This window comes from Anas acuta, chromosome 1 (assembly GCF_963932015.1).
Source record: "Anas acuta chromosome 1, bAnaAcu1.1, whole genome shotgun sequence".
Classification (NCBI taxonomy): domain Eukaryota; kingdom Metazoa; phylum Chordata; class Aves; order Anseriformes; family Anatidae; genus Anas; species Anas acuta.
The window spans coordinates 201,711,108-201,734,452 of NC_088979.1; the positions used below are offsets into that span (position 1 = coordinate 201,711,108).

General features: G+C 48.8%; 1 protein-coding gene and 1 long non-coding RNA gene across 2 annotated transcripts in view; one reads left to right on the top strand and one right to left on the bottom strand.

Annotated features, from left to right (window-relative positions):
• PODXL (podocalyxin like) overlaps positions 1-22,279 on the bottom strand; it is a 42,775-nt gene extending 20,496 nt beyond the window's left edge. The window contains exon 1 of the mRNA XM_068670104.1: positions 22,120-22,279. Coding sequence (XP_068526205.1) covers positions 22,120-22,165 — 46 coding nt within the window. The 5' untranslated portion in view covers positions 22,166-22,279. The remainder of the gene's footprint in view (positions 1-22,119) is intronic.
• LOC137849934 (uncharacterized) lies at positions 8,536-16,427 on the top strand. Its single transcript, XR_011092183.1, has 2 exons — positions 8,536-10,166; positions 15,218-16,427. It is a non-coding gene; the product is annotated as an uncharacterized lncRNA (long non-coding RNA).
• Positions 22,280-23,345: the final 1,066 nt, after the last annotated feature.

Consider the following 23,345-nt stretch of genomic DNA (forward strand, 5'->3'; position numbering starts at 1 on the left):
ATTGGCTGAAAAATCTATTAATAGTGAGAAAAGGAAGCCCAAAAGAATAACTTAGGAAATGGTGGGCGACACACCCCAGGCCGGCGGGGCTGAGCCCAGCTCAAAGCCTCGCGCCGGTCGGCTCCTGCTCCTCCCAAGGCGGGATGAGAAAGCTACGGAGACCCAGCAACCCGGGGAAGGGGAGGGGATATGAGCCAGGCCCTAGGAAGTTCCTATTTGCCTCCCCTTTTTGCAGCTTTTCCTGATTCAACAGGGGCATTGGGTTGAGTTTGCCAAAGGGAAAGCGGGGGCTGAAGCTGCAGGGGTGGTGTTGGCCAGGGGACGGGGTGTACCAGTGCCAGCAAGGATGCTCCTGGTCAAAAGGAGGGATTTATCCCTGAAACGCAGCCCTGTCTGGGCAGGAACAGCGCACAGTTGCTGCAGAGGACAGGAAATTTGTCACCTCCTTTTAGAACCGTGAGGTCAAGCAGATTGGCAGAATATCACAGAGCGGAGTTATTTATGCTGGAATTAAGCTGGGCTACAAGAGCAAGCGGTCACCTCGCTGAGATCGAAACTGTGCTGGTGAAGGTGCTCTGTCCTTTGCTCAGGGCGAGGTGGGATCCGACAGCATCGTCCTCCCCAGCTCCCTGCTGGGATTTCAGCAAGGGAAATTCGGCCTGAGGACTCCGATAGTCTTCTCACCACCCTTCCCCTTGGCAAAGAGGCATCCTCCACTTCCCCAAATACATTTCCAAACTGGCATTTCCTGGCTGCTTTGCTGCCAGTCTCACCGCCAGCATTATGAAATGCCTTCACCCAGGCCAATTTGGCGTCCCAGGTGAGAAGATGGGGAAAGGTCCACCAGAGCAGGCTCTAACCCATCAGCCCAATTACCCAATGCGGGGATTTCGATCCTGCCCAAAACCCTGCCAGAAGAAAAAGTGCTGCAGAATGCCCTTGACAGAATTGCACTGTAAAATATTAAAGATGAGACCTGATGGCTGGAGCTAATTCGTGCTACTGCATTGCTCAGGAAGGAAATGAGCACGGCTGGGCTTTGATTTAGAGCCACTTTAGGGCTTGCTTTCTGTGGGGAACCTCCTTGATGCTGCTGTGATGAGGCTTTATTGGTGCTATTTGGTGCTGCTCAGCTCTTGCACATGAGTGACAGCGAAATCAAGGCAGCAAAACCAACCAGCATCCTCTCTGCTGTCAAATGTAACGAACCTACAGCCACAACCTCTACCCAATAAGCCCTTACTGGCTGCACACAGTGGGAAAACGTGGTTGTGCTTCAAGCCCTGAAGGTTTTTTTTTGCTCTTATCATACCCGTCCACATGGAGAAGGCTGTGCAGGGCTTCCTGCTGGTGGCTGCACCACCACCCTTCAGCTGGGATTTGGAGCAGGTCCCCACAGCACCTTAGCATCATCCTGGGGGCTCCTATCAAGCTGCAGGGTTTTTGCAGCCACTCATGTCCCTGCGGTAGCCAAAAGCTTGTCTACTTTAATCCAGACCAGGTGAAATTTTTTGTACCTGGTGGAAGCAACCCAGCAGCTCAGGGAGCAGGATGTGAACCAAGCCTCGTGTGAGCTTTGGCTGCTCCATCCCTCCTTTTAGACCCACCTCACTGATTTTATTCAAATGATGGTCTTCAAATCTCCTTGGTTTTGACCAAGAAACCCACCCGTGTCCTGAGGCACCTTCTTTGCCAGGACTGAGACACACGTCCCTGAAACCCAAGTTCTGATGAACTGGCACTTTCTGATGAGAAACACGCTTCATTAACAAATTCCTCATCAGCTCTTTCTGCAAGTATTTCAGCCAGCTCAGCTCGTCTGCTGTTTCATTTGGAAGCATGACAAATATTAAAAATCATCATCCCAAGGCACGTCTCCCTGTTGGACACACTCCTCTTCCCTGACCTTTCTCCTCACTCCCTTGGCCCCTCCAAATGCTGCATTTGGGGAGGCAGAAATGGGTTCATTTGCTGCACTAATTAACAAATAGCCAGTGGATTTGAGGGACCAGAAGTATCTCAGCCCTCCACTTCTCAAAACCACTCTCATCCAATTGTCCTTCATGCCATGCTTGGACCTCTCCTGAATTTCCTCTTGAGGACTGGTTGCTGCCAAAAAATTGCCATCTTCCACCCAAACGTGGCAATCTTTCACCCAAAACATGGCATCTTTCACCCAAACGGCCCCAAAATGTCTGTCCTAGGCAGTGCCATCTGCATGGCCAGCCCCGGTCTGCCTCTCTTGTGAATAAATGTGGGACATCCGATTTTGGAGTCTCCACTCCTCTTCCCACGGACAGTCTGTAGCTATCTAAGTGAAGGGAAAGAGGAAAAAACAATGAAAAAAGAGACAGGAAAACCAGTGTGGAAAACGAAGGCTCCCAAATCCTTCACACGAGGTTGTCAAGGAGGCAAACAGACACACAGACAGGCACATCTCTATCCACTCAGCTCAGGCGTTTTTATCACCGAGCCTGGAAACATCCTCTTTCCACTGGGGGGGGGGGTTTGGAAGGGGCCCGGCTCCATCCCAGCACCTTCCCAGGCTGTGGAACGGAGTGGGGGCTCTCTGCAGCCCGGGCAGAAACGCCCCACATCGCTCAGGAAACGGTAGCGGAGCTGCTGGAGCGGAAACGCTGGGAGCAGCAGCCAAAAAATCTGCGTGTCCCAGCCTGACCAGAGCCTCCCAGCTCAAGCAGAGCCGCGTTCCTGCCCTTCTCCTTCGTGCCACGAGTGTGGGGTTATCCCACGATGTCCTTGTTTCTTTGAGGCAAGATTTGTGGCGGCACGACGTCCTGCCGGATCAGGCGAGCATCAATCTCCCTCGTGCAACCGAGAGCTCTCCTCCTGCAACCTGCCGCCGAAGGACACAACGCCGGGTACATTTCGCCCTCTGTCGCTGCAGAAGTCACCCAGGGACTTTGGAAGAAACTCAAGGTTTGCACTGAGTAATGGGCAGCAGCAGCTGCTCCATAAAGCCCAGCTACCTCCGGCCCTAAGCAGTGGCCATGAATCAAAATGACACTGAAAATCACGAGAATGCCCTAAAACCGCATGACTTTATTGTACAGAGACCATTTGCGGGTCCTTCTTGTGTAATTTTTGGGTTGCCAGTCTTCAAGATGCCCTTGCAGCCTATTGTCTGTGCTAAAAAGCCTGTCTTTTAAAAAAAGTAAATAGATAAAAAGCCTAAATTTGTCTCAATTTGGAGAGGAATCTCAGGAAGGGCTGAGAGCCTGGGTAAGGCTCCTAGGTTGGCCATGCCAATTTGACTCCCCCGGGAGAACGCCCAGCATCACCACCAGGGCTGAAGGCTGGCCCACGTGGACTTCAAAAGGAAGGATCTTGGATCTCTCGAGGGCTGAGCTGCCACATCAAAGCCTCCCCTCTCGGAGACCTGACCTTTCTCTGTCACAGAACTGATGCTCACTGCCTGAGGATGGCCAAAGGGGGGGATTTTATTCGCTGGGATGGAGCAGTAGTCCCTCCCTGAGCTTTTTGCCCTAAAAAGATGAATCATCCCTGCCTGGCTTGTCCTGGAGGGCTACTACAGACAGCTGGAGAAGGAGTGAGGACAGGAGCCAGTGAGAAGGAAACTGATTTTCATTCATCCCGATGGTTTGTCTGCACAGGAGTGAGTACTCAGGAAAATTAATCTAAAATTAAAAGGAGGTATGATTTCAGAGTGGATTAGTCGAAGTGCACACAACCCACCAGGTGGCCACTCTTGCTCAGCTTTAAGTCAGCTCTCATTCAATTTAGCCAAAATGAAGTGGGTTAAATCAAATTAAAGTCTCCTTAGCTCCGAAAGCCAACGCGAGGTGAGGTGAACATGCAGTTTAAGGGTGCTAATTCGGGAGAAATCTGGTGATGCTCCCCACACAAGCAAGCCCCCAAATATTATATTTTGCACCGATGCCAACCAAAAATCAGTGACGGGGCACATCTGCCTCCCCAGCTGATGCTGGCCTTTCCTGATCCCTGCAGGTGGGAAGCTCTGCATTTGGTGTCCCATCAGCAGCTCTTGCTGCTCGCTCAGTTTTTATTCTGGAGAAAGGCAGGGCGATGAGATGGCAGTGGATGGGACCCTCTGCTAGCTGTGCCACGCTCCAATTCCCAGTCCCGTGTCAGCAGAGGTGGGTTTGCAGGTCCACAGCATCCTTTTTGGGTGGCACAGGGAGACTGAAGTCAACGTCTCACCTTCCTCTCCAGCTGGCTGGGCTCGGATTTGGGTTAATACCGAGCAAAATGAGGAAGGACACAACCCTGGTACCCTGGTGGCCAAACCTCCCCCAGCTGTCCCACCTGATGCCACTCAAGCTGGGTGCCGTGCATCAGCCGTGTGTCTAGAGCTGCTCCAGGAGAGATGAAGGCCACAAGGGTTTTGCAAATAAATGTCGCCAAAAGCAAAGCCATCAGCCTCTGTTGGAGGCTGGCACTAGCTGGAGGCCCTATGAGTGGGAAAACAAGAGGGGAAACACCTAATCTAGAGGAATACGGAGGGAAAACACCGAACCTAGAGGAATAAGATCTCAGATTCATCACAGGCAGCTCCAGGGCAAAGGAAAAATAAATGTGGCCGGGCATCTGGAAGGTCACTTTGTGCTGGCACCGCCGTGGCACTGCGCAGCGCTGTCCCCCCCTTCGGTGCACCTCCCTTTCCTCCCCTCCTCCCCGAAGATTTACAGCAGGAATCGCCCTCCCGTGACAGCCTCTGCTCGCTCCCACCACCGAGGCTTTTGGCTCCTGGAGCCTTCAGCAGAGCCTTGCTCGGGGGCAGGCCTTGGAGGATGCTCGCCCATTTTGAGGGCAAAAAGGGCCAGCGGAAAAGCAATGGCGAGGCGGTGATAAGACCCGCGGCCTCGCCCTCCTTTGTGCGCCCAGCGCCTTTGGTGAGTCACGCTGCCAGCCCAAATTTACGCCCTCGGCTCTGCCCTGCTCCAGTCAGCCAGCTTTAATTTTTAACCTTTTCGGGGTCGTGAATCCCATCGCCTTCCCCAACCCCATCACACGATGCCCAGCACGGAGGTGGTCGCAGAGATGATGAACTGGACTCATCTTTGGCCCTCTGAGGTTCAAAGGTGGTGGAGGGTGCTGTGATAAGTATCCAAAGAGAAAAGGAGACACCTCCAACAAGCACTGGTGACCTCCTCAAACATCCCAGCCTCCCTCAGTAAAATTTGGGGTGATTCCTAGTTAAATACAAACTGCATCACCTTCTGCTTTTGCTGCTTGTTTGGGCTGTGCCTGGGGACATGTTGCTGTGCAGACACTTCACGGGGCATCTGCAAACCTTCACTGACGTTAAAGCCACCACCAGACGTGTCTCCAAGACAACTTTTTGGACTTTTTTACTTTTAAGACAGCTGGATGTAGCCCTCTGCCGTGACCAGTCCCCTCCACGACCTTGGCTAGCCAGGGTTATGGAGCCAGCAGCCCGGAGATTTCCTGTTAGCACCGCGAGGAGGGCTCCACATTTCCTTGAGATCCTTTGTGTCTTGCTGCTATTTTGGGTCCCACCTTTTTTCTTCGGCTCCCCACCCACACCTCCCTCAGGGTGGGGTCTTCCCGGATAATTCGGCGCTCTATATATACACACACACACGCATATATGCATGCATGGACATATATTTATATAGCTGTGCATGCGAGCTGAGCCTTCGGGTGCTGGCTGGACACGGCGCTCTTGGCAGGAGGCTCAGGGCTATTCTTTAGGTGGGGAGAGCCTAGGAAGGGAAGGACACAGCTCACCCTCCCTCCTATTCAAAACTATTTAAAGACTGTCTGGCACGGAGCTGCTTTCCCACCAAATGGCTCCAGTGACGATCTGGCTTTAAAGCCGTGTAATCAGATCAACATCTATTGTTGGCAAATTCGTAATTGCCTCATTATTTAACTATCCAGCAGCAGTCAGTTTAACAGGGAAAAAAAGGAATATACATCTTAGCTTTTTTATATTAAGAGCATCGGGGCTCAGTTTCCATCTGAGGAAGTTTTGTTCTTCAAACTCAACAGCTCCTGCTCTGTCCATCCTTAAAATAATACACATGATCACAGGGATCACGGATGAACCATGCAGACAATGAGAGATGATCTTTTTCAGTGCTGTCCTAATGCGGGACAGCATATTTGTTACCCAGAGGTGCCTTACATATAGCTGCGAGCAGCACAAGCAGAGGAGCCCTAACCATTTCCCTCTAAGAGGAAGGATGCTCTTCTAAGAATGATGCCCTGGCTCACATCCTTGCTCTGCCACAGCCCTCCAAAACAACCCTGGTGACATTTCTTAACCTCCTTCCTCGGTTCTCCCCATCCCTACATGCAGAAGGGGATAGATTTGGGATGGAGGAGCTGTCTTCATCTAGGGGCTGGCCCAGCACCTTGCTACCCGGGGCCCCAATCTTGGTTAGGTGCCACAGCAATACAAATAATTACTAATACTAGTCCCCATGAGAGTCTATTACATTATAGTTCAACTTCCTCCCAAACAATTGCTCCTCTTCCTTGCTTTGTATGTTCTTCAAAAGAAGCGGCTGCTGTGCTTTAGGGCTGGGACACCAGCGGAGGTAAACATACACCCAACGTTCCTGCTCAGCTGGGCCTGGGCAGCGAAAAAAAAAGATAAATCTGATTTAAGACAATCGCATTGTGGGCAGGAAAAAAAAATAAATTGGGGGGTTCAGTGGAAAGAGCAACCTGGCAGCACTAAACAGAGTTTATCCTGAGAAGTCCCTTAGGGCATATTTATTCACTATTTACAGGATGATCGTGTTCAGAATGGCAATGAGAGCAAGAAACATCAAGAGAACAAGTGCCCACTGGTCTCAGGACCCAAAACATCTTCATCCGTGGAGCAGTGAAGGCTGCAGTCCTGGTTCCCACACCAGAGTGAAGGGAAGTAGAGCTTTATGGTGGATGTACAGCTTGCTGGCAGAGTGCTTGGACGTTTCTCTGCTTACATGCCTGTACCACCCAAAAGGTGCATAAAGGGAAAGATAACCCATAAAAAATGGGCAGAAAAAATCCCCTTGTCCACAGCCAATCCTGGGCTGAAGTTGGTCCATCCACTAGGTATGAGGGCCAGGAAAATTGTCCCATGTAGAGCATACAGGGCATGGAAAAACCCCAATGCTCTAGGTTTAGGTGCAATGCCACACTGGGAAGCTGGGACACCAAAATATTGAGTGTCCAACAAAAGCAGGGCTGGCAATGTAGACTGGCCATCCCAAAATGGTTTGAGCTGGTGCACGTTAGAACAGAATGGGTTCTGGGTGGAATGTCTTGAGGGCCTTGGGTCCTCCTCCAAGCAGCTAGCTTGCTCTGAAAAGCATGTTGGCACATCTCCGGGGAGGTTTTCCCATTGCCAGGAGCTTACACAGCAAGCAGCGAAGGTGGAAAAGGAAGAAGGCTCTTGCTAATAAGTTGGCCAAGTGTCCTGACTTAATGTTGATGAAGAACAATGCACATTTTGGTCACCCCTTCCAAGAACCTGCAACGGCTTTAATGAGTCAAATCAGATGTGGCTTTGTCATAGGAGATGAGACACAACCAGGACCAGCCAGCTGGGTTCTTGGCTGCTGAATGACATTGTCTTTCCAGCCCAGTGACCTCATTGTTATGACTCAATAGGGGAACAATGTTGTCCTCCCAGCAAGGAGTGGGATTCCTGCGTGGTTAGAGCTGAGCAGAAGAGTGCAGCAAGTTGTAGGATGTCACTAGGTCAGGGACCCAGCATTTTGCAAGCAGTGCAAGCAGGCTGTGGTGGGTTTTAATGGCATTGTTGTGTGCTGAGAAACATAATGTATAACACAAGTATAGCATGCAACAGTGGCCATATTCAGCTCCCCCAAATCCCTGAACAGGTAGGTCTAGGTAGTGGGTTTGAGCATGCAGAGACTCACCAGTCAGGGAGAAAAAACACTAAATGGTATCTAATAGAAAGGAGAGCTTGCAGTACCCTGACTCCTGGGGCTCTGGACCTGCACCCGTGTTGGATTTGGAGCTCAGGGCTTGGCTGACATGGCCCTGCCACCAAAACCCTTCTCCCTCCTGGCTGCAAAGTGGCACAAGTCTGGAGGTCACACGTCAGGGCAGGCCATGGCAGGGCAAGGGAAGGGAGCAAAGGAAGCAGGAAGGAAGAAGGAGCTGCATCCCCTCCCTGCTGTTAATCATCCTCCTCTTTCGCCTTAGCAAGGCTGGCAGGTCTGCGAGCACCACGCTGAGCTCCTACTTTGGAAGGGGATCAGGGATGGGACCCGCAGCTCTGGGCACAGAAGGGGGACGTGGGGCTGGGCTTGATAATAATATCCAAGATATTATTGCTTGCAAGAGGTAGCAGAAACAATTCTACCCTATATGATACAAGAAAAACAGCGTCTCTGATTACGGAAAGACAGAAAAGACAATTGAAAATTCCCACCCAGACTCTAAATCCACCTTCAGAGAAGCACCACCAGCTCCTCCAGGTGTATCTGGTTATTATTATCAGGGCAAAATATCCTTTGACTCCAGCTGGGGCAGCTCAGAGATAAGGCCTCTGACCACAGAGGCAAGATAGAGTTAAGGCATCAATCAAAAGCAAACAGTGACTTTTAGCAATGCTTGGGAATTGTTGTTATTAAATAATTAACAACTAGCAAGACAGTGCACTCCAGACACCGCTCCCTGGGCCAAGTGTGCTTCTGGCCTCTGTTAGCTGTGGCCACTCAGCACATGGGCACCCCTGCTTGTTCCCTCCATCACCCAGACCTTTCTACGTGGGCTACAGCATCATGGATGAGAGGCTGAAGTGCTTGAAAGGTGAGAAATAAAAGCACCAGGTCTTTCACCCTGCAAGCTGCTGCACAGCACAGCAACAGAATAAATGAGACGTGCCCTGGAAGCCAGGCATTGCATTTGGAGATGTTGGACACAGCAGGTCACAAAATCACAGAATGGCTGAGGTGGGAAAGGACCTCTGGAAACCATCTGGTCCAACCCCTTATCAAGCAGTGCCACCCAGCACAGGCTGCCCAGGACCACATCCAGCTGGTTTTTGAAGATCTCCAAGGAGGGAGACTCCAAAACGTCCCTGGATAACCTGTGCCAGTGTGTTCCAATTTGTACCCATTGCCTCTGGTGAGTGGCCAAGTCTGCTGCTGTGGGATTTGGACCAGCTCTCCCAAACAGGAGAAGAACCACACAGGAGAGAAACAAGAAGGGGAAACAAGAGGGATGAATGCACCTGTGATGGAGATGAGCTTGGCACCAGGATGCCAGGCACCTCACTGCTATATGCACACACAGACTCTTGCTTCAAGGGAGCTGTCTCACATCCAGACCATCTCCAGCTGGACCAAAAGCTGATATTTATTGCTACAAAACCGACGTATCAGTCCTAATTTATGCTATCAAGGAGAGGGAACCTCCTTTCCCCAGCCTTGGTAGCTTCATGGTAGTGGCTATGGGTTGAACATGGCCAGGACAATTTGCAACCCTTGGGCTTTGGGAAGTGCAGTGAGGCCCAGGTGGCAAGCTGCTATAGCAAGCCATTCCTTATCATTTCGGGTGAGAAATATGGAAAATCAGCCCACGGGCACCTCTCAGACATCTGCCTTTTGCAGCAAAGGGCAGTCTTGTTGCTTAAAACAAGAGCTGAGATACCTGAGGTTGTTATCTGCTGCAGTTGTTCCTGTGAAAATATTAAATGAATTTCATATTGTCCCTGTCCCCTATGAAATAAATTCCTGCAGCAGGAATACCTTTACTTACTTCAGAGACAGGCTGTGAGCATCTGCTCCTGCCAGATTGGGGCAAAGGCAAAATCTTATTACCCCTTGCTCTCTCCTCAGTTCAGACTGAGCTGAAGTCCCTATAAAAACAGCTCACAGGCTGAACTTTCCTCACCCTCCCCTTCCCCAGCTGAGACGGAGATAAAGCTCTGCCCCTAAAACTGCTTCTGAGCTGGATTAATGGGAAACCCCTCCCCAAAAAGCCAGCTGGGCTGGGGGCAGCCCTCGGCACTGCTCGTGGGGAAAGCAGCTTATGTCCCCGCAGATTGGAGCAGCCCCGCCAGCCCCACAAAACGCTCTCCTGGAAGACAAAGCAGAGAGCTGTCACCCAATTCCTCCAGCTCAAACACACACACAGCCCCAACATTGCTGGGATTTCTTTGGCATGGCTGTCCTGTGAGTATTTCTCATCAAATTCACAAGCTACAAGTGAATTTAGTGAGCTACAAAATCTGTATTTTTCCAGGGGCTTTTTGCAGGTTTTTATCGTGACTGTTAATTTTTTTTTTTTCCTGAAAGTAGTGCTGAGATACGTAGAGCCACAGCAGCCCTCCTCTTGGGGCAGGACACTGCAGGTGTTTGCAGGTTAGGGCTGGAAGCATCTCCATGGTCACGATGCCAAAAAAAAAATCCTAAAGGCAGTTAGAAAGGGAAGCTGGCAAAGCAGAGTGCAATCACCCAGCATCAAAATTTTCCTTCCTTTTCTCACCCAAAATGCAGCAGGACCTCAACAATCACCACCTCAGAGCTTAGCATCTTTGGGTTTTGTCCAAAAAACATCTCTCCCTGTTCCTCCCTGCTTTGTCCCCCTAAAAGCACTGTGCCGTGGCTCTCCCCCCCAGTGATGTGGATGAGACACTGTAATCTCCATTTCTAATGGGATCAGGGGAAAGAGAGCCCTTCTGCCCCAGGGGCTACTGTGCCACCAAAAACCCTTTAACCAACCCCAAAACTTTACCCTGCGCAGTTGTCAGCTACCCGTCACCAGGCTTCATATTAATACAAAAGAGCTGGATTTTTGTTGTAGTTAACAGAAAAAACAGCTCTTCCCTTTATCATATTTCTGCATTTCTCTCCCCAGCTCTTTATAAAGAACATTACTGGACCCTACAAACCACATACTGCCTGTAAGGCAACGCATCTTGCTACAAACCCAGCCTCAGGTGCCCACTTTTCACTGATCCCTTCTCACCAGGCCACCCTTCCTCTTGTTGTGCCACTTCCTTGGCCAAAAGAACAGTTTTTTCCTCCAGTTTGGATGTCCTAAATTACCCTTGCCAGTTGAAGACATGGTTTGGGGGAACCCTGACATAAGGAACATGGATACTGGTGGGTGATAGGCTTTGTCCTTGGTCATGAAGCCCCCAGTGGTAGAAATATTGGCCCTCAGGAGTTATTAACACCACCCTAGCTACTGTCAGCCTTCTCCTTGTTGGAAAACCTCACAGAAAAAGGGTTTTAGGGTGAGATGGTGAATTCTAAGCCAGCCTATGGTCCCGAGGAAACACAGAATGAGGCCTGCAGGATCTGGGGCAGGGCCTGAATGGTGTTAGTGCATCCTCCACCTTGAGCTGGGCCCATCAGACAACTTCAGCAGCATTAACTTGGGGTCTTAGCAGAGGTAGATGCCTCCACACCATGGAGGAGCTACCTCAAAGCTGCCACACATACATGTGGAGCAGTGAGGGCAGGAGGAGCAATCAAAGCCATCTTGGCAGCAATGGCCATGCTCAGCAACTGCAGGCCTAATGAAAACATCCTTTGAGAGAGGCCTCCTATGGTGAGGGGTTGAGGATGCTGCAACAAGGATGTGTTGCTCATCAAGTTGTTCTTTTTGTGTGATTGTTGCCTCAAACAGTAATGTTTTAGTTGTCAGGCCTGCTGGAGAAAGCGCTCTCTAACAGAGGATCATCAGGGAGATGTACCCAAATGGGCTGGCTGAGGGCATCCAGGCTCCAGCAGGTTTTGCAGAATTGTCTATTACCAGTGTTTTACTTTAGAAAGAAGGGGGGCAACTGAGTTTGTTGCTCCCCAGATTCCCAAGATGGGCATGCAGCATGGAAGGATGGAGGTCCACTAGGATCCGCCAGGCTACATAGCTCTCCTGGGCACAAGGAAGGTTGCTCCAAGCTGGCGTTGTCCCATGGGGAAGGAGAATCTGCACTGCCATGGGCCACAGTCTTGCAAAGTCAGGTCTCTTCTTAATTTCTGAAAGGCCAAACTTGTCTTCTAGCAGCTAAGAGGAGATTAAATATATTGTACTAGGTCTAGACCCAAATGAGATATCCATGGCACTTGAGGAATTTGGATTTTCGGCACTAAATGGGATGGGATTTGGATCTGGGTCAGCAATTAAAGAAAGACTCCTAAAATCTTGATTTTCTTTCCTTTTATTGCTTTTTGCCCTCACCATAGGCAGATATCCAGGGTATCCAGACACCAAGCATGGGGTTCTTCTGCCTTCAGTTAGGTGGTCAAATGTTAAATATATATGTTACATATAAACCTCATTGCATATAAACCTTGGCTAGCCATTAAAAATCCCTCTGCATATCCTGGAAATACATATTCAGCCACGCCATCAATGGTTAATTCTAAGCTGTGAAAGCAATTGGGAACTGGCAGCTGAAAAATAAAATTGCTTCCTCTCCCATTTTAAACAGTAAAAGTGAGATTTAAGAGAATGACTCCTGTTTATTCAAAACCCTCCAGGGACACGAAACAATTCATTTCAGTCACTAACTCCATCTAAGATTGACGCTTGAGATTTGCTGAATAAACTGCTTGGTTTTAACCTCAAAAGCACGTTGAAAAGTTTATGTGCTAGGTATTCAGGACCTTGGATGCTTGATGTATTTAAAGGAATTTAAATGCTGCTTTGCATCTGTCAGTTTAACAGAAATTTCATCCCCGAGTAAAGAGTGATTGCCTGCAACAAGCCCAAAATTAGTGTTATTCATCATTACCTAGGAAGACTTCAAAGATGAATACATTAGAAATCAAAATAGAGCTGTGGCAGGCTATATAGCTGCTTAAATAAATATGTTAATAGTGTGTCCACCTGGATGGAAAATACAGCTGAAAGGTAAGAGTGGGCCGTAAATCTCCATGTTTTACAGTGAGCAACCAAGGGGAATCAACCTTGCTTAAGGGATATAGCTATGAATTGGAAATGAAAAGCATGGTTAAAATCAAATCATTCAAATTAAGACTTTATGCTTCCCTATTTTAAATCATGATTAAAATTCATAATTTAAGCCACATCGATTTAAATCAAAGCACCCTGCCATAAAATGAGGTTTTGAACCCTGTGTGAGGCTTTAATGAGAAAAGGGACGTTCTCCTGTTGCATGCTGTTAATAAGGATTCATTGCTACCTGGAGGAACTATCTTAGAAGCCTACAAAATTGCAGAGATTGTGGAGAGGTTTTTCTAATCTGTCCCAGAAAATCTTAAGGAAAAAAAGTAATTTTCTGTACTAGGGTGTTGTAAGAAGCTCAAAACTTATTTTTCCAAAATATTCTACATGACTGTTAGAGACAGGAAAATTTATCACCTAAACCAGAGGTCAGCATCTCTCACTGAGTTTTTGGCATGTGAATTATCCCAAGGCTCGGGTGAGAGTGGCAGCAATGATCTTGAGAACCACCAAGGTGTGCTGAGATTAAATCCTGCATGCCTGAAAAATGGGGCAAGAGTGTGATTTTTGCTTGCTGTACCCACAGCCATGTCCTGTTTTGCTCATGTTTTGCCCTGGTTGTCTTTTGGCCAAGTCAGGCTTTATCAGAAGCCCCATGGCTGGTGTGGGCACATCATATTTGCAGCACATTGTGTTGCTGCAATCCAGCTTTTGATTGCCACTGGTGGTTTTGGTGTGCTTATGGCATTGCTTTAATTTGGCATCAATCCATGTTCCCTTTGATGGAGGAATTTGCCCCTGTGAGAGCACTAACGCTTTGCAGCAGTGTGTCAAGCCAGATCAGGGAATTGATCCATCTGAAAACAAACCCGATATTATTTAAAAAAAAAAAAAAAAAAAAAAAGGTGATTATTTCCTGCATTTACTGAGAGCTATTACTTTCTTCACCTTGCCAAGAGAAACCTGTGGGGAAAACAAAACAAAACAAAACAAAAAAAAAAACAGAAGCAGGCTCTGAAACCAAATCAGGTCACCAGCAGCTAGAGAGTGAGAAGATGGCTAAAAAAATGCGTGAAAGAAAAGGCCGGGTTTGAAATCACGCGATTGCCATCTCATTGGAAGAAGCTCGATATTAGCTTATCTAGTACTTGCTAGAAACTTGCTTCCCTTAACCATGTTTTAAGTAACTCTTGTATTGCTTAATAAATTATAAATGTCCAACATGGGCAATTTTAATTGCTTATTTAGAATATATATATTTAATAACACTCTTCAGAAGCTCTAAGTATACTTGCATACCATCAGCGATAATGCTAAACCTCAGATGCAATGAAATTAGCAGAAAAATAATGTATGTTTTATACTGATCACAGACCTTTAACCTCATGTGAACCCTCCACTACAAAATGAAGAGCTTTCTGCAGTTCAGCTGGGAGGGTGACTTCTTTTGACAGAACCCATTCAAATATTTTTTTTTCTTAAATTCTAAAACAATCGATTGAACATTTTTAATCACACCCTTCAAATGTATACGGTTCCTCAATAAGAAAGCTACAGAACAGCTGAGGACCACAGCAGACGTGCTGACATCCTCCTGCGGAGCATTGCACAGCTCTAGGAGGCACATCGTGGCGGAGCCACTCATGGATCCATTTCAGCTGCTGGTACCGCCGCAACTATTTGCAATTATCCAGGGAAAAGTTACACCAATATAGCCACTTCTAATTGCATCTCTGCTGGAGAACACAGTGCATCGCTTTAACTACTCTGCTTTTTCTCATGGTCGAGGAATACAGTGCCTTGATAAGCAACATGTAATAGCCACCCTGAAAGCTATCCATTTTCTGCAGGCTGCCGCAGTATCACTGAAACTTTTACTTTTTTTTTTTTTCCTCATTTGTGTACGTGGTGGAATGTCTTATCTCACCCTCCCGCCTTTAGAGTCCGGGGGGAAAAATAAAAACAACATTTTTGCTATTATGCTTCAAAGAAGGGCTTTCTCAAACAGTTTCTCTAAACCCTTCTGCAAACCCTTTCAAATCCCCTTTGTCGAAGTCAGGAATCTGGCATTTTCTCTTTGCCTGTGTCGAGCAGAAGCCACTTAGAATAAATGCCTGACAAGCGTGTCTCCTCCTTTCTTACAATAGCCAGCATGGAGATTTAATGTATCTTTAAGTACTGCAGCTTAAGAACTCTAAGCCAATTTCTACATTCTCCTCTAGTTAAATTTACTAAAATCAATTAAGGCTGAGAGAGAAAAATTCAGCCTTTATTTTTTAATAACTGTGGCTTTATTCTAACACTGCAGAATGACCTTCCTCCTCTCTTTCACCAGTCTCATGAGCCATGTGCTATAAGACCGAAGACTCCTGCACATAGACTTTGCAATACAGAGAAAAATCTGCTGGATTAATCCAGCTTTTATTGAGGATGCTAATATGTCTGCAATCTCTAAAATGGGAACAACTCAGAAATAAAACTTTACCTTTTCAATTTTGGAGATTTTAACTGTTTCTGAGGCATCTGTCCTGCACCCGGCCGCAAACACAGACTTGTTTTAAACCCAAAGACTGCTCTTCCTATCTCCCCTTCCATGTTGCAACCTTTATGTTGTACACCTAAAACACCACCAAGAAGTTCTTCCAAATCCCGAAACCTAATTTTTTGGCCATTTTAAAGCAGATACTGTTATGCAATGTAAGGGTTTCCAGGGACGGATCCTGGACACTTTTGGTGTAACATCAGACCCTGAAGAGGACCGTGCATGGACACAAGCATCTCTAGTGTCCAAACCATCCCAAGACACACCTGAATTGCCTTCAGAAGATGCCCCTCTTTCCATTAACAGAAGCTGGGTTCAAGGACAACCCAGCTCCAACCCTAAAGACATTGGTTATGGATCCGAGCCTACTTGGAAATCATCTGGGTCCTTCAGGTGGAGAAAAAGAGCAATTTGGGCCCATTTCCTCCCCACTGTCCCGTGTACTTGAGCAGTGCCTCTGGGGGTGGTGGTGGCCCCAGTGCTTCATCAGGCTGCGGTGCCTTGCACACGAACGATGCAAATCACAACCCGGGGAGTGCTGCGTGTTTAGAGGCTGCCTTCCTGCAGCTTCTTTATTGCATATGCACATCTAAAATCAGGTGCTTCGGCAGAGCTGGGGGCTCTTTCCCATTCATTAGCCCTTCTGCTCTACGCTGGGCGTCGAGGCATTGCATGGAGTTAATTTCAATAAGTTGTTTGCATTCTCCCTGCCTCCTTGCGATGCTTTGTCACCGAGCTGTCACCAGCAGCACACACAACACTGAGCAGCCCTGGCTTGTGGCCAGGAAAGCCGTGACACGTACGTTATTTACGGGACGGGAAAGGTGCCTGCAGCACGTGGAGCAGCACGTGCTGCAAAGGCACAAAGATTTGCAAAAAAAGCAGCCAGATGCAGCGATCAGAAAACTTCAGTAACAAGACTCAATAAGCGAGTGGTCAATGGAGGATTTTGGTGCCTTCAGGGTCTGGAGCAACTTAGTTTTCTCTCTTGAAAGCCAGAGGGAATTTTCTTGTTCGGGTTGATGAGGCATCCTGGTGTTTGCTGGTTCCCAATGGCTCTCAGCAATATTCAGGAGCCAAGGCTGACTCTGAGGCATGCAACGACTTAATTCAAGAGAACCTGTACATGCAGCCACCTATGTAGCTCATCCCAAACATCCCACCCCAGAACTCTGCACTCCCAGCAGGCAGTAGTGTTACTATTGGTATTTCCCAGGACTACCCAAAGCACTCACTGGTCCCAGCACTATTTGCAATTCAAAGCAGGAAGCTAAATTGAAGTGGGCTAAGTCACCTTTGAAGGAGCCCATCCCTTCACCTTGTCTCTGGAAGGAGGTGAGGCCACCGATCCTGCCCACCAGGAAGTTCAGAGAGAAGAAAAATATTAGCACATCAGCACGGTCACAATGTAAAGGAGTGTTGACAGAGCAAAGTCAACAGCTCCTCTTCATCATTGGGCTGAACTCCAGATTTACCAGATGCCACGATAAAATCCCTTGAAATATGCCGTGAGACTTCTCCACCTTCCCCTTATGCTGCCAGGGGATAGCTTGTGGCCATGGAAAGCTGCTGTTACATTTCAGCCAAGACTTTGTGGGTACTGTTTGTACTGCATTGGCCCTGGAGACCCCAGGGAGGGCATCTCCCTGTCCCTGAACACTCACCATGGGGTTTCTCCAAAAAATAAGAAAAAACAGAAAGAAAAGGCAGCACGGCCAGTCCTTACACTGCATATTAGGAGATCACATATGATTTTTGTACAATAATGGGGAAATTTATGTTTTTCTTCTTAGCTTTTTCCACCTTCTCACAAAGGGCTGTTTGACTCTAAAGTAACATGGGACATCAAAAGTGGAGCTGTGATATGGGGAGAGCACTTCCCTTCTGCCTCCTCCCAGCTCTAACTGGGGCTACATCTTCCTCAGGGACCTCCAGAAAACCACCACGAGGCATTAGCCCAGTGCTAGAACAGGAAAATAAACAATTGGAGCCATTAACACCTGATGAAGCTAAGATGAGCTGCCTCCCTCCTCCCAAATAATGAAGGAAGCAGCACAAGAAAGACCCTTGGGATGTGGGACACCATCACACCAGTCAGTTTGGGGAAAAGACAGTGATTTTTTGGTCAAGCACCAACAGCGCATGGAAGGGCTTCTGCGTGAGACTGGAGGTACATCCCCAAACCCCACCATGCGGTGGGACCCCCAAAAAGAACCAGGCTCAGCTAATCACATCCCAAAATCCCTGTGGTTTCAACCCCAACAGCTCCATTTTATGGATATTTATGTTTTATTGAGCATGAGCCATCTAGCAACATTGGGCAGGAAGGTGCACCTTGCCCCTTCTTACACCCCAGTTTACACCCAACCTACCACAGGGGGAAAGACTCGGTAGCTTTCCTTGGCAATCCCAAACCCAGAGGCGATGCTCTTTGTAATTTGGGGATTATAGGGTGAAGCCCTCGGGGGTGTGGAAAGCTGGGCACAGATTGCTGGAGAACAACTACTGGGACCTTGAGCAACCTGGTCCAGGGGGCTGGACCTGGATGGGCTTTAGGGTCCTTTCCAACTCAAACCATTCTGTGGTTCTGTGACTAACAAATGCCAAGTGACTGTGTGTGTCCTCTAGAATAAATAAAAAAAAAAAGGCAAACTTTGCTCAGGAGCTCTCTGAAGGGAAGGGCAGGCATTGCAAGAATTCAGGAACAACATCCTTATGTGGAGCTTGGCCGCTTACATGAGAAGCTGTGCAGCCAGCAGCACACATAAACAGGCTTTCGAGGAGGAAGTTGGTAGAAACATGTGAAAACGCTTCAGAGAGCTTGTGAGACTTCACATGCCTGCACACGGGGAATGGACCAAACTGGGCCACCCGGATTCCTGCAGAGTTCAAGCCCTCCTGCGACGTTCAGGACCGAAGGCGCAGGGGATGCTTGGCTGGGAATTTCTGGGCAGCCGTGGGTGGGTTGTTTGCACCGTGCTTGGTCCTGCTGCTTGGACCATCTGGAGGTGGAGATGCTGAAGGCAGATGGGCATTTGAGTGCCATGGTGGGTCCTCAGGGACAGGGCAAAGGGGCAACGTAGTGATTCAGCATTGTGGGGAAGGGGCAAAATTCAAGGTGCAAACAAATGGGATGGATGTGGCCCTGCACCTAATCCCTGAGAGCAAATCTCTGCTGTTGCATAGCGATGTAACACCCAAAATAACATGGGACTGCTGCACAGCTTGGGAAATCCTTGCTGACTAGGGTTTAGTCCCAAAAACCTGCACCCCAAAACACCCCACAGCTCGCTTGGACCATGCCAGCAGGCTTATGTCTTCTGGAGAGTGCAGATGGGCAGAGAAGACACAGGATTTATAGGGCAAATAATAACCAAAGCACAGCCCAATCCTCCCCACAAATGCTGAGAGCGGATATTTGCGGCCGGTCTCCCGTCACCGCCGACATGAGTGATCACCAGCCTCCTCCTCATAAGCCTTTCGAGCAACTCTCCGGAATTAAATCAGTGCATTGCATGGTTCCAGCCCCTTTCATCCAGGGATCTTCAAGTGCTTTACAAACAAGTCTTTAATTAAGCTGCCTAAACAGACCCACGGGGTATCATTACTGTATCTGCTTCGCCACCGGGGAATCAAAGGCATGGCACTGCCTTTGCGAGGAGAGGTTTGGAAACTGGATGCAAAAACCTGGTCGAAGTTCCTCCAGCAGCAGCACATGAAGATGTGCTCTGCTTTAGCACTGATTTTGTAACACTTGGGCTAACAACTTTTTTTTCCTCACTTTGGCATGGCCCCAATTTCCTCCTCCTGCCCATGTCTGGATTAGTATTCGATGGATTAGATAGATTTAAAAAATGCACGTCTTTGACAGCCTGTCTTGGACAAACATGAACCCTGAGTACCGGGGAGCCAAGGCAGCTTTTGGGAATGAAAAGGGCTGTTTTGGCAACAAGATCTTAAAATCCGGAGGTGTGTGGTATGTTTTGAGCTGGACAAAGGGCAGGACCTGCTCCTGCCTTTTGCCCCCAGGACAGGTTTTTGCTGTGGCTCTTTTTAATCCTCTCTCTGAGAATGAAGCGTATCGGTTTTCTCTTCCTGATGCAATTCTGCTATCGTGCCCCCAAGTGGGATAGAAGATCTAATAAATAAGGAATAAACAAAATCAAACGGCCTGGGAGCATGCCAGAATGGGTAACTCTGAGCCCCTCGCAAACTGGCTGGATTTAAAGACGTTATTTACCCGATGCTGTATTCGCTGCATCTCTTGGATGAATTGGCCATGCCTTGTCTGAGGCTGATTTTATTCTGATGTACAGCAGGAGAAACAGGGGGGAATCTCTCCAGAATCCGATACAAACCTGGACATGAGTATTTGTAGGGAAGCAGTTGTACCCCAAGTAGCTGCTTTCAGAAACTCCATCACGATTCTCCTCTACCCCTAGCACGATGTTGTCACCTTCTTCTTCAGGACACCCCAAACTGTCCCCCCAAATCCCAGCTCCCTGCTCACCCACCCATTTCACATCCCACTTAAACATCAAACGCACGCAGGCGGGAGGCAAGCAATGAGCCCTGTTCAAGTTACTGTTGTAAGAAAACCAAAAAACTGGTAGTTTCATTTACAAACCCAACTTCTTCCTATTTTCGGGGGTGGAAACGATGCACTTTGGGGGTTGAGCAATTCAGGTGATCCCAGCAGATACCAGATAAGCACTGCTGTGACCAGCAGCATAATCCTGGCCAAGCCACAGTGCCCAAGCCAAAACACCCAGCAGCTAAGGGTGACTATTTTGACCCCTGAGGAAGAAATTCCTGGTGCCAACACCCAGGGAACAACACGAAACCACCTCTAAGTAGCTTATTTCAAAACTTCGGAGCAGCAGCTATGGCAGGAAATGCTGTTTGGGAGGATTTAATCAAATAATTTCCGAGAAATATGTAATAGGATCACTCGAGAGCGCTACAGAAACAGGTCCCTCCACCTTCCTTCCCAGGGCACCGTCCTGGAGCCAAAAGCCTGTTTTGTGCCAGTCCGAGCATATTTAGCCCTCGGGTCTGAAAAACAACACAAAACTGTCTGAGAAGCCAAATTCAGCTAAACTCAGCTCCGTTCTGGCCGGTGCAAGAAAAACTGCATTAACAGCTCCTGCTTTGTGCCAATATTAATGAGACTGAGGCTTTTTAATGGCAAGAGAAATCTCCTGCAGCTCCCGCGGCGGCGCCAGGAGGAGATGAGGACTTCCCACCTGCTCGCCCACCGAGCCCCAACACACATTTTCCCCTCTGCCATCAATGCTGCTAGCACACGCCAGTCCTGTGAGCAGCAGGACAATAAAAAAAGGGCAGGCGGAGATTCCAGCCTGACCTCAGCCAATTCCCCCCGAGTTCAAACCCCAGAGCCCTGCCCCTGCCCTGCTTTTACCCCTGGAGAGTTCCTGAGCTTTTGTTACCTTAAATCAAAGCACGTTCAGCTCCGCAGAGGCTCGGCTGTGTGACATGACCCAGAGCAAGATTTCACCTTCTCCTTTAATTTTTTCCCCCCCTTCTCCCTGAATGCAGCGAAGAAATCCCCCAACTCCTCCCTTCCCTTATTCACTTTGAAAGCAATCAGTGCAGTTCCCTTCCCCGCTACTTTTCGGAGCAGTTTACGGCCATCTCTCCCCAAATTATGACTTCTGCAGCCTCTGCAGTACCCGCAGCCAGTCTCGCAGCACCCATGCCCCCCGTGCTGTTGCACGACCCAAGGCAGCATCACCACCTCCTCTCCCAAAATGCCCCAAACCCACCTCACCGCGAAGGGTCTCCAGATGCCGATCCTTTATATGGCTCTATCATTGACTTTGCCATCTTCCATCACCTTTCACCCCCCATCTCCCCATGCCACCTCCTCAAATGGACAGTGAGGGCTCCATACCTACGGCACCTTGCGTGCTGGACCATCGCCACGCCAACCCAAAGTTCTCCCTCGCCTGGTGGGACCCCAAAAAAGCTGCGTGTCTCAGCGCTCTGCACTCCCTTCCACAAACCCATGAGATTTGGGCATGAGCCCAGCCGGGGGGGGGGCTTTGTGAAGCCACACGAGGGAGCGAAGAAGCAGCGCGGGCAGCTGCATAAAGGAACGAGCACTGCGGCTCGCCGTCCTACGGATCCGTGCCCCGAGTTTTGCTGCCGGTTGGCACCCGACACTTCTTTGCTGAACGAGAGGTTTAACAGAGCCAGATTCAGCATCCCCCTCGTTGTTTTTTTTTTTTTTTCTGGTTTCAACTCGCCAAGAGCTTCCCGAGTAGAGGGGATGAGAGAGAGAAGGAGGGGGGGGGGGGATGCTGGATGCGCGCAGCCCCGAAAAGGTTGGGGAAAAAGAGAGTAAAAATAAAAATACAGAAAAAAATAAATAGAAAGAATAGAGATATAGGAAAAATATATAGAAAAGGAAAAATATAGAAAAGGAAAAATATAGAGAAGGAAAAATATAGAAAAATATAGAAAAAGAAAAATATAGAAAAAGAAGAATATAGGAAAAGAAGAATATAGAAAAAGAATAATATAGAAAAAATAAAATATAGAAAATAGAAATATAGAACAATAGAAATATATAAAAAAATAGGAATATAGACAAATAAAGTAGCAAAGCCAAGGCAGCGCCGGGGGGGAGCGGCGGTGCCACTCACCGTGCAGCAGCAGCAGCAGCAGGAGCAGCAGCAGCGGTGCCCGCATCGTGCCTTGGTGCGGCCGGCCCCGACCCCGCAGCGGCTCCGGGCGCTGTCCCCGTTTGGGGCGGGCGGGCGCTGCCCTCCCCCGGCCCCGGTCCCGGAGCCGGCCCCGGTTCCCCCCCGCCCCACAACCGGGGGAGGCGCCCGGCGGCCCCGACCCGCCCCCGCCTCCGCCCCGCGAGGCTGGGGATGGAGGGGAATGGCACGGGGGGGGGTTGGTGGGGATGGGGGCTTGGAGGGGATTTGGGGGTTTCTTTGGGGTGGGAGGTTTTGGGGGGGGTTGCTGGATAGAAAGGGGGGTCGGGGATTCGCGGAGTTTGGGGATGGAGGTTGGGTTTTTGTCGGGATGGGGGTGTGAGATTCAAGTGGAGGAATTTAGGTTTATGGGGGGTGGGAGGTGGTGTTTTCTTTTATTTCTTTTTTATTTATTTTTGTTTTGTTTTGTTTGTTTTTGTTGGGATGAGGGTCTACAGGGGGATTTGGGGTTCCCTCCTGCTACTGGGTCTGTTTTGGGGGGTTCATGAAGTTTGGGGATGGAGGTTGGATTTTTCTCAGGATAGGGGTATGAGGGGGTTGGGATTCAAGTGGAGGGATTTGGGGTGTTTTGTTGGGGTGGGAGGTTGGGAGGTCGTGGTACCTATTTGTTTGTTTGTTTGGTTTTGTTGGGATGAGGGTCTACAGGGGAATTTGGGGTTCCCACCTGCTACCGGGTGAGATTTGGGGGATTCCTGGAGTCTGAGGGTGGAGGTTGAGTTTTCCTCGGGATGTGGGTGTGAGGGGGGTGAGATTCAAGTGGAAGGATTTGGGGTTTTTGTTGTGGTGGGAGATTGGAGCTCGTGTTTTATTTTGATTTTGTTTTTGTTGTGATGAGGGTCTACAGGGGGATTTGGGGTTCCCAACTACAATTGGGTGCTATCTGGGGAGTTCACGGGGTTTGGGGAAGGAGATTGGATTTTCCTCGGGAAGGAGGTTTGTGGGAGAGTTGGGATTCCCATTTGCATTTGTGGAGATTTGGGGTATTCATCGAGATGCGGGCTGAGGTGGTTTTGTTTCTTTTGTCAGGATGGAGGTGGAGGGGTGGGGGATTCCCACATGCTATAAGGAGCATTTGGGGGGGTTCCTTGGGATACAGTTTGGAGGAGTTTAGGCTTTGCATCTTCATGTGCAAATGGGGGTTTTGTTGA